This window comes from Solanum lycopersicum, chromosome 12, assembly GCF_036512215.1.
Source record: "Solanum lycopersicum chromosome 12, SLM_r2.1".
NCBI lineage: Eukaryota > Viridiplantae > Streptophyta > Magnoliopsida > Solanales > Solanaceae > Solanum > Solanum lycopersicum.
Window position 1 is genome coordinate 40,967,746 of NC_090811.1, and position 11,555 is coordinate 40,979,300.

Genomic DNA, 11,555 nt, shown 5'->3' on the forward strand with positions numbered 1-11,555 from the left:
TAATATATATATATATATATATATATATATATCTTTTATTATTATTATTATTTTTTCTTTTTAACAATCAAAATAAACTTTTCTAATAAAAATTATATTTATGTTGTATACTTTTATATCTTTTAAATAAACTTAATGCAAACAATAAAGAAAGTCAAAATATATTTAATTTAGATTGATAAAATTATTTATGCTCTCAATATTGGTGTTAAACTTAAATTCGGTCAAAAATTACGTGTCTACAGTTTGCCCCTCTTTGACTGGAAATATGAAGGATTTTCAGACAAAGAAATACACAGAGTGACCAGTTTTGACCGAACTCTTATTTGAAAGACCGAAATTTGTGCGACCGAGTCCTTGTTTGAACATCCTACATATCCCGGGTGATAAGGGAATCAGGCCACTTGTAGTTCGAGGAGATAAAGTGATGAGTTGGAAGTTATGTGAGGTTCCATCGAGGCTCCTGATCGTGGCTCTTATCATTACATAAAAATTGAAAACTATTAGTCAAAAGAAAAACAAATGTACAAACGTCTATCCACGCAGCTTTTCTTGAATCTTCACTTGAATTTTGACTTAAGGATATCACCTTGATTTTTGAGTGAATATCTTAACTTAGAATTGGAATGGAGGCTGAACTTGCCACTTAGACGGAACTTTTGACATTCTTCAAAATAACAACTTGAAAAATGATCTTGAATGAATGCGTGTTTTCTTGATCAAAAGTTGACTAGTAAAAGATGTGTGAAAGTCAGGCTGCTACATGTATTGGAGAAGCTAATTCTAACCATCGTGAAATTGATTATTCTAAAAAATTTGAAACTTTGTTCTTGAATTTCAAATCCAGGTCTCGCTTGAGAAAACCTATGAACCACCACAAACAAAAAAAATAAATAAAATTTTTGCCCCATTTTTCACTGGTAAAATTTTGTGAGTTATTAGCAAATATAAATATAAAACATAAACTTCGGCTAGGAAGTGTTTATTTCAGGAGAAAATGAAACTAAAAATCTAGACTAGGAAGTGTTAATCCTATGAGAAAGTAATCTATTCCCATTATTCAGGAGGGTCCTGCTAGTCCCATTATCCAGGAGGGTCCTGCTAGTCCCAGTATCCACGAGGGTTCTGCTAATCCCATTATCCAGGAGGGTCCTTCTAGTCCCATTATCCAGGAGGGTCTTGCTAATGTCATTATTTAGGAGGGTCCTACGAATTCCATTATCCAGGAGGAACCTTCTAGTCTCATTATCCATGAGGGTCCTTCTAGTCCCATTATTCAGGAGGGTCCTGCTAAACCCATTATCCAAAAGGGTCCTGTTAGTCCCATTATCAAGGAGGGTCCTGCTAGTCCCATTATCCAGGAAGGTCCTGCTAGTCCCATTATCCAGGAGGGTCCTGCTATTCCTGTTATCCAGGAGGGTCCTGCTAATCCCATTGTCTAGGAGGGTCCTGTTAATCCCATTGTCCAGGACGGTCCTACTAGTCTCATTATCCAGGAGGGTCCTGCTAATCCCATTATCCAGGAGGGTCCTACTAGTCCCATTATCCAGGAGGGTCCTGCTAATCCCATTATCCAGGAGGGTCCTGCTAATAAAATTTTCAACAAACTAATAATACCAACGAAACATTGTGAATGTTGTCTTCATTATTTGGAAGTTCCTTCAAGGAGAAAAATAATAACAATACTTATAATAATAATAAATAAAATAAATATTCCAACATTCAGGTAATTGCTAGTTTGATATATATTAGCCAACTTTCATATAATATTCTACAAGTCTTTATTGTAGGGTTTCCGTTTCGCTCTCTGTAGACTAGGTTGAACATCTAGGTTCCTCAAATCTTCAATTTTGAAACAACTTGTGTCCCTGCTTCAACAAAGATAATTCGTGAGTTTGAAAAGGTGGTGGTTGGTTTGTGGTTCCATCTTTCGACAAGGGTGGCTCAAACACTTGTGACGCTCTGGTTTTTTCCAACGGTCAATACTTCTTATTGATTGATTGTACTATCATCCAAACTTGTTTATTTTGGGACCTAAATCCTATGTCTTTATCTCACAAATCTCATTGTTTAGCCTTCATAGAATTAGAGAATTTTCGAATTCAACACTTGAACACAGATTGTAACTGATTAGCCTGATGCTTTGTCTAGTATAGTTTAGAGACCTGTAGCGATTTTTTGAATTCCTTCCTAGTTTTTTTTTGACAAAGACTCGACCCAAATACATACCAAAAAAAAGTGTCGAAAAAGTATAAGAAAATTACAAAATATACGAGAATAAAAGAAAAGATTCGATGAAGAATCTTTTTTTAGTAAGAAAAAGAAAGAAAAACTTATCTGAGTGTGGGAGTCGAGTCTACTGATCATGCCATGCAATTTGAATTGATTTTCAGACTTTTCTATCCAATCTATTCATCAACCACTATTGATCATTCAATCTTGATATGAAGCGATAAATAATTTGGAACCCTTATACATTTTGTGATATTCACGAAGGTCTTTGCCGCTAAAACTCTATCATGTTAATTGCTCCAGCTCACGTCTTCCTTATGGTGCATGTCAGAATTTTCACCAATAAGTCTCTCTTATATTCAACTCCTTTTCTCCTTACGGTGCCCACTTAGGGTTTTCACCAATAAGACTCTCTCATTTTTATTTCTTTTTACTCACATTTGTCTTATGGTGCCCATTAAGGATTTTTACCTACCCTTAACCAACTTACTCTCGACAAATCAAGGGTTGATGCAAAGACTTTTTTTTTTACTTTAGATAATGGGGTTGATTTTGAGCTTTGAGATGAGAGACCAAATGAATAAACAAACGACTTTTGCCCCAGTATACTACAATACTACAATATGAATTTTTCGATTTGTATTTGGTTGAACCGAACCCAACATTAGGGCTGCCTACGTATCTTGTCGAAACAAGAATCAGGTCAAACGTAGTTCAGGAAATTTGTTTTTTTTAAAGTCGAGGAAACACCATAACCAAGAGATCCCATTGAATCAACCTTTGAAATGTCGAGCCCAAACATAAGGGTTTCTAATGTTGAAACTCAATCATATGTAATATCTTTTCACAGCATCCTTCTATATCTGCTAAGTAAAGAGCACCATTGGGTAATACCCTTTTAACAACGAATGGTCCTCTCCAATTTGGAGAAAATTTGCGTTTGGGTTCAGCATGATGTGGCAAAATGTGTCTCAACACTAACTGACCCTCTTCAAAATGTCTGGGACGCACCTTCTTGTTGTATACCCGTGACATTCTTTTCAGATATAATTGTCCATGACATACTGATGTCAGACACTTCTCATCAATTAAACTTAATTGCTCTAACCGAGTTTTGATCCATTCATCATCATCAATTTTAGCCTCCACAACGATTCATAAAGATGGGATCTCATTCTCTGCAGGCATAATTGCCTCAGTCCCGTATACCAGTGAATATGGGGTTGCGCCCACTGACGTACGGACTGTAGTGCGATAACCCAACATAGCAAAAGGCAACTTTTGATGCCATTGTCGAGAACTTTGCACCATCTTACGAAGTATCTTTTTTATATTTTTGTTAGCAGCTTCTACAGCCACGTTTGCCTTTGGGCGATACGGAGTCGAATTTCGATGTTCAATCTTAAATTCGTAGCATACCTCTTGCATTAAGTGGCTGTTGAGATTTGCAGCGTTATCAATTATAATCACCTTTGGAATACCAAACGGACAGATGATGTTGAAATGGATGAAATCCACCACGACCTTCTTCGTCACTGACTTGAAAGTTACTGCTTCCACCCACTTTGTAAAATAATCAATAGTCACCAAGATGAACCAGTGACCATTCGATGCTTTTGGTTCTATCGATCCAATCATATCCATTCCCCATGTAAAAAGGCCATGAAGCAGACATTACATGCAACTCAGATGGGGGAGAATGTATTAAATCACCATGTAATTGACATTCATGACATTTTCAAATAAATCGAATGGAAGCCCGCTTCATGGTGTGCAAATAATATCTTGCTCGAAGTATCTTCTTGGCTAGAACATATCTATTTATATGAGGTCCACAAACTCCTGAGTGTACTTCAATCATGATTGTGGAAGCCTCTTTATCATTTACACACCTTAGAAGACCTAAATCGGGTGTCTTCTTGTACAGTATGCCTCCGCTTAAGAAAAAACCCATTTCTAGTCGTCGAATAGTCCTTTTTTGGTTACTAGTTACATCTAATGGACATTCGCCTGACTGAAGATATGTTTTGATATCATGAAACCAAAGCTTACCATCCAATTGCTCCTCAATCATGTTGCAATAAGCATGTTGATCACGAATTTGTATGTATAAAGGGTCGATATGAGCGCCATCAGGGTGTTGGAGCATTGAAGATAAAGTGGCCAATGCATCTGCAATCTCATTGTGCACTCTGGGAATGTGTCTAAACTTTATCGACATGAATTGTTGACAAAGACCTTGTAAACAATATTGATATGGTATGAGCTTTGGCTCTCGAGTTTCCCATTATCCTTGAATTTGATGAACTAGTAAGTCTGAGTCTCCTAACACTAACAATTCTTGGATACCCATGTCAACAGCTAACGTTAGACCCAAAATGCACGCTTCATACTCAGACATATTATTAGTACAATAGAATCTAAGTTGGGCTAATATAGGGTAATATTCCCCTGATTCAGACATAAGAACGGCTCCTATTCCAACTCCTTTCCTGTTAGAGGCACCATCAAAGAATAACTTCCAACCTTGATCGTTATGGTGAATAACTTCATCGATACAAGATATCTCTTCATCTGGAAAATAAGTTTTAAGTGGTTCATATTCTTCATAAATAGGGTTCTCTGCCAAATGATCTGCCAATGCTTGAGCTTTCATTGCGGTCCGCGTTATATAGATAATGTCAAACTCTGTGAGCAATATTTGCCATTACGCAAGCCTGCCTATGGGCATGGGATTTTGAAAAATATATTTCAACGGATCCATACGAGAGATGAGATAAGTAGTGTAAGATGAAAGATAATGTTTCAACTTCTGTGCTACCCAAGTTAGGGCACAACACGTTCTTTCAAGAAGGGTGTACTTCGCTTCGTAAACGGTAAATTTCTTGCCGAGGTAATAAATGGCCTGCTCTTTCTTCCCAGTGTCAGCATGTTGACCCAGTACACAACCAAAAGAATTATTCAGTACTGACATATACAATATCAAAGGTGTTCCCAGCTCGGGAGAAACTAACCCAAGGGGATTGGATAGGTAGTTCTTAATTCTTTCAAAAGCTACTCGACATTCTTCGGTCCACTCAACTGTAGCATTCTTTTTCAACAACTTAAAGATAGGGTCACAAGTTGTTGTGAGTTGAGCAATGAATCTGCTAATATAGTTTAACCTTCCTAGAAGGCTCATAACCTCAGTTTTGTTCTTTGGAGGTGGAGATTCTTGAATTGCTTTTATTTTTGAAGGATCCAACTCGATACCTCTTCGACTGACTATAAACCCCAAAAGATTCCCCGATGGTACTCCAAATACACATTTTACAGGATTAATCTTGATATTATACATGCGGATCCTTTCGATGAATCTCCTTAAGTCTTTCACATGATTTGACTGTTTTTTAGATTTAATGATAACATCGTCCACACAAACTTCAATTTCTGTATGCATCATATCGTGAAACATGGTTGTCATTGCTCTCATATAAGTTGCCCCTGCATTTTTTAATCCAAAAGCATAACACGATAATAATATGCACCCCATGGAGTGATAAAAGATGTTTTTTCTGCATCTTCATCATCCATAATAATCTGATGGTAGCCCGCATAACAATCCACAAAAGATGCAACCTCATGTTTAGCACAATTATCCAATAAAATATGGATGTTAGGCAAATGAAAATCATCTTTTGGACTTTCCTTATTCAAATCACGATAATCAACACACATTCAAACTTTGCCGTCTTTCATAGGGACGGGTACGATATTTGCTAACAAAGAAGGATATTGAGAGACTTGGATGACTTTGGCTTCAAGTTGTTTTGTGATCTCCTCTTTAATTATTACACTCATGTCGGTTTTGGCAACTTGTGAACAACCATGCCAGTGCTTAATCAAGGCATGTCATCATAAGATGACGCAAAAACATCTTTGTAATCAAACAGGGCTTGGATTATATCGTCTTTTTGATGTCGAACATGTACACTTATCTTAGTCTCCTTAATAATTTCCTGATTCCCCAAATTTATCGTCTCAGTTTCACTCATGTTTGGATTTGACTTATTTTCAAAATGATTGAAATCCCTCCTTACTTCCTCAAATACTCTGTCTTCATCATATTCGATTTTTTGACTTATTATTTCAATATTAGGTAGAATATTAGATTGGATATTAAGATCTGGCAAAAAATTCTGCATACATGTCATATCACTAGAATCGGCATAGAAAGAACTGCATAAAAGAAAACAAACAAATATATTAGACTGAAATAAAGATGCAATTACATCCCATTGAAAAGGGAAATAGAATGTTTGAAATAAAATGACAAGATAAAATCCGAATTACAATCCTTGAATGAATCGGACGACAAAAGAAAAAACAAGACAGACTACCAAGACTCGTCTTCAATGGAGAGAGGGGTGGCCTCCTAATTATTTAGCTTGACATCAGGACCAATGAATTGCAAATCTCTGTCGCTATTGCCTTCTCCGAGTTCCACCATATCAACCTCGACAAAAAAATCTTGAAAATAGTTGATCATTTCTTCGCTTACTTTCATCACTAGCTCTGGAAAAGATGATTGATAAGATTCTTTTGCGCGGGCTTTGATGAAAGATTTTTATATTGGTTGTATAGGCTTGGTAAGTGACAATACATCTCTTTTATTCGTATTTGCCTTCACTTTGTCCTCGATTCTAGGTTGGTAGCCTAATCCAAAAGTACCGATGCTCTTTCATTGACTCAATGGATAAGCTCTCCCTTACAAGCAAATTCCTAAGCCTTTACCCGGCTCAAACCCATGTTTCAGCAATTCATTCACCACCATTATAGACGCGATAGACATCTTTGGTTTTGAAATGACACTCCCCTCGGGACATGCTCAATAACCACTACCTCGAAAGCTTGATAAATCAGTGTCTCATTCTCATTATTCGCCATGATAAAAGGGGAGGAAGATTCTTTGTAGATTAACAAATCCCCTTCACCATGAAAAATCACTTCTTGTCGGTCGTATTAAAACTTAATCATTTGATGCAACATTGAGGGGACTGCTCCAGCCTTATACACCCATGGCCTCCCCAACAATAGATTGTAGGATGCGTTCATATAAAACACTTGAAAATTCACAGCAAAATCCACAGGCCCAATGGTTAGTGCGAGCTCTATCTCACCAATGACATCTATTTTTGACCCATCAAAAGCTCTAACACATACATTGTTGGGTTGGACCCTTTCAACACTAACATTCAATTTCTGTAGAGTTAATAAAGGACAAATATTTTCTCCAGATCCTCCATAAATTAGAACTCGAGTTACATATGAAAGCTCATACTTTATAGTGATATGTAGGCCCTGGTTATGTCTTGTACCTTCTTTGGGTAGTTCATCATCTGAAAAGGTGATGCGGTTTACCTCAAATATTCTCCCAGCAATCTTCTCAGACTGACTCACTGTAACTTTACTAGGAACATGTGCTTCATTCAAAATTTTCAATACAGCCTTACGATGTTCATCAGAATGTATTAGCAAAGACAACAAAGAGATTTGGGCTGGAGTTTTGTTTAATTGTTCCACCACGGAGTAGTCTAATAGTTTCATCTTTCTTAGGAATTCCTCTGCCTCTCCTTCAGTGACCGGACTCTTTATTTGTATTTGGTCATTTTTATTTTTCCTTAATTCCATCGGGACATAACATCTTTCTCAACGGCTTATTCCTCCCACTTCATCTATTTCTTCATCAATTCTGTTTCCCTTGTATGTCACGACAGTAGGCTCATAATTCCAGGGAACAGCTTTGTGGTTAGTCATTGTGAGCTGGGATACTGGCCTGATAATCACAGGAGGAATATGGGCCCCTTGTACGATCAAGATAGGCTTGTTTGGACTTTTTGGAACAAACGACTTTGCCTTACTCGGACTTTCCCAAACATCTTCAAGGGCTCCTTTCACAGTTAAGATGGGTGTGTTGGATGGACTCAACTTTTCTAACACACTTTCCATCCCTAAAGGCATCATTTTTGTTAAATCAAAAACATTTGCTGACTTCTCAATGCCAGTTCCAACCCTAAGGATTGGCTTAAACAGAGATGCAAACTCTTCATGACCCTTCATCATTTCTAGCATGTTTGTTTCAGTATGCCTCGGCAATGGATTTGGATTGATGTTGGGTCCACTCGGACTTTCAACTATAATTCGATTAGAATCGATCAAATCTTGAATGGCCCATTTCAAATACCAACATCTCTCTATGTTGTGTCCTGGGGCATTAGAACAATATGCGCAATGTTGAGAATAATCCAAATTTCTCGGGAGAGGATTCGACATCTTTCTCTCAATAGGACTCAAAACATTCAACATCCTTAATTTTTGGAACAATCTAGCATACGACTCCCGTGTAGGAGTGAACTCATCTTTAACGCCAAAACCCTTTTTGTATTGTGGTCTAGGACAGAAAGGAATTCTAGCAGTATTTTGATGAACTTGCAGGGGTGGTGGATGATTTTATGGAGTTGGTGCACGCCATTGCGGATAAGAAGGGGGTGAAATTGGTTGTGCATTAAAAACATGATATGGAGTGTATGGGACAGAATATTGTGGAGCTTGGGAAGGAAAATAGTGTTGTGGGGAATTACCTTGGACATGAGTCCTAGGTGCTGATACAATAGCGGCCACATCCTCCCTTCTCTTCTTCCCTCCAATATTTCCAGAACCATTTTGAAGCACTTGTGTTGTGGCTTTTAAGGCAACTTGACTTACAATCTTTCCAGACTTGATGCCATTTCCCACCATTTCCCCTACGTTAATAACTTCAGCGAATGTCTTCCCTACGGCAAAACGCAGATAGTGAAAGTAATCAGGTTCTTGCGCCTGGAGAAAAACATCAATCATCTCTGACTCCTTCATTGGTAGTTTAACCCTAGCAGTTTGTTCCCACCATCTGATAGCATATTCACGAAAATTTTCCGTGGTCTTTTTCCTCATGTTGGCTAACAAGGAGCGATCTGGAACAATGTCAATATTATATTGGAATTTCTGTATAAAACATCGAGCCAAATCATCCCATGTGTGACAGTTGGTGATATCCTGATCTATGAACCATTCATATGCAATCCCTACTAAGCTTTCCCCAAAATAGGCCATAAGTAACTCTTCTTTGCCCTCTGCACCCCTCAATTGGTTGCAATATCTCTTTAGATGAGCTATGGGGTCTCCGTGACCATCATATTTTTCAAACTTTGAAGTTTTAAAACCAGCAGGTAAATGGACGTGAGGAAACATACACAAGTCACTGAATGAGATGCCTTTGTGGCCTCCTAGTCCTTGCATATCTCTTATACTCCATTCAAAACTCTTCATTTTCTTAGTGATTTCTTCATATTTTTCATTCTTGTCCATCCTCTAAATTTTGACAGGGGAACTATATTGATTAATGTGGGGATGAGAGCTTGGAATTTTAATGGCCTCTTCAAGAGTGTAACTCTGATCACGTCGAACTTTGGGCGGAGGATCGCTGTTGGATTTGGGCACCATCGTTGGCTGCGGGATGCTGTTAGTCGGGGCAGTTGACCCAAAGAGTAGATTACTTATCACAGGCGTATTCGAAGGGCGCACTATAGAAGTTCCAGCAACATTGAATGTGTTAGCATAGGGGCTTAATCCAGGGGGATATATCGGATCACTTGTCGACACCTGGATAGGGTGAGACATATTTGTATTAAAATAGTCTTGGATTAAAGACGGTGGAGGTTTTCTACTCATCCAAGCCTCGTACATCGCTGCCATTTGTTGTTTTAACGCCCTTATCTCTTCTGTTGTCCCTATTTCTTGTGAAGTCATCTGGTTTTGGATCTCCTCATCATTGTCCGATTCATTTCCGTCTTTGGGGGCCATTTTCTGTTTCCCTTTCGATCTTGTGTTGTAATGATGTGATGTCAGTTTAACCACAAACCAACTACCTTTAAGCTAGTATGTCTCTCTCTCTATCTCTCTCTTCTCTCTGAATAGAGTAACAAACCTATTACTGTTAAGAAATTATGCACATTGTATCCACATACATACTTCTAATATGGAGGACCTTGTGTTTCATCCCGGATTACCTAGGCATTCTTCTCTTCATTAGTTTTTTAATATTTTATTATTATTATTTATTTATTTACTTACTTATTTATTTATTTATTATCATTATGATTATCATTTTTTAAGAGAAAAAAGAAAGAAAAAAGAAAGAAAAATAATAATAATAATAATTTGGATCGAACCCTCTGGTTGCCTACGTATCATGTTTGGCGCATGAATCAGATCTTGCGTAGTTCGAGAAACATATTATTAAATTAATTTTTTTCATGACATATGCAAATAAAGTGACCGAAAGAAAATCTTTTTCATTCATTTTCAAATATTTTAAACAATGATTTGAATAAAACAAACAAACAAACAAAAAAAACAGAAGTACCTAGGACTCAGATAGACTCTAAATGAAATAAAATAACAAAACGAAAAGAAAGACAAAAAAACTAAAAATAATAATAACATGAAATAATCACTACTAATAAAATAGACTCTAAAAGAAACTCAATCCTCGAATCTCAATCATCTCCAAGACCCTTATAAATCTTCGCCATTACTTATGGTAGATATGGAGCCAAAGCACGGGCCTGTTGGCCCAACCTCTCATTGTTCTGGTGTAAATATCTATCATACACATTGTTGAGTTCATCCCTGAGTTGTAGTATTTGGTCTCTGGCTTCATCCATAGTGTCATAACAATTCTGTAACCAGTGGTGAGCAGTATTGACTTTATGCGTCAAATTTTCCCTTTGTTCTTGGAGCTCTTCAATTTGAAGGTGGAGTGCATCTTGCTCGGCTATCCTTTGACCTCTCTAAATCTCACAGTCTGCCCGATAAGCACTGAAACGCCTTGCTATTTCTCTTTCCCGTTCCATAGAGACTTTAACATGACTTTGAAGTCTAGACTGTGAACAGATAAGTTGGGCCTTTTCTTTCTTATACTCCTCTTCCTGTTGCTCCATAGCGCCTGTGGCAATGCCCAAGTCTTCTAGTAAGGTTAGGATGGTAGAGCGGTGTTTTCTAACTCTAACTTCAAATATCGCATCACGTTGGGCCAACTCCTCTTTAGCGTTTTTCAAGTCTAGCATAACTTTAGGTAGGGGCTGATCATGAACCCAGTCTAAGTATGCTTGGTCCACCTCACCTCTTGTGCGATCCTTCACCATATTGTGGGGACTTGAGAGTATGCATCCCCCCTAAATCTTAAATATCTCTGATTGCCTTAAAGGTATCTTGGGATGAAACTCATACATGAATTCCCGCATATC

General features: G+C 37.6%; 1 protein-coding gene across 1 annotated transcript; it reads right to left on the bottom strand.

Moving 5' to 3' along the window:
* Positions 1–8,721: 8,721 nt before the first annotated feature.
* LOC138340367 (uncharacterized) lies at positions 8,722–9,615 on the bottom strand. The gene has a single exon (XM_069292081.1). The coding sequence runs from the start codon at positions 9,613–9,615 to the stop codon at positions 8,722–8,724; it is 894 nt and encodes a 297-aa protein (XP_069148182.1).
* Positions 9,616–11,555: the final 1,940 nt, after the last annotated feature.

Bases quoted from the DNA above. Each gene is read 5' to 3' on its own strand.
- LOC138340367 (XM_069292081.1), bottom strand. From the start codon at position 9,615: ATGGACAAGAATGAAAAATATGAAGAAATCACTAAGAAAATGAAGAGT.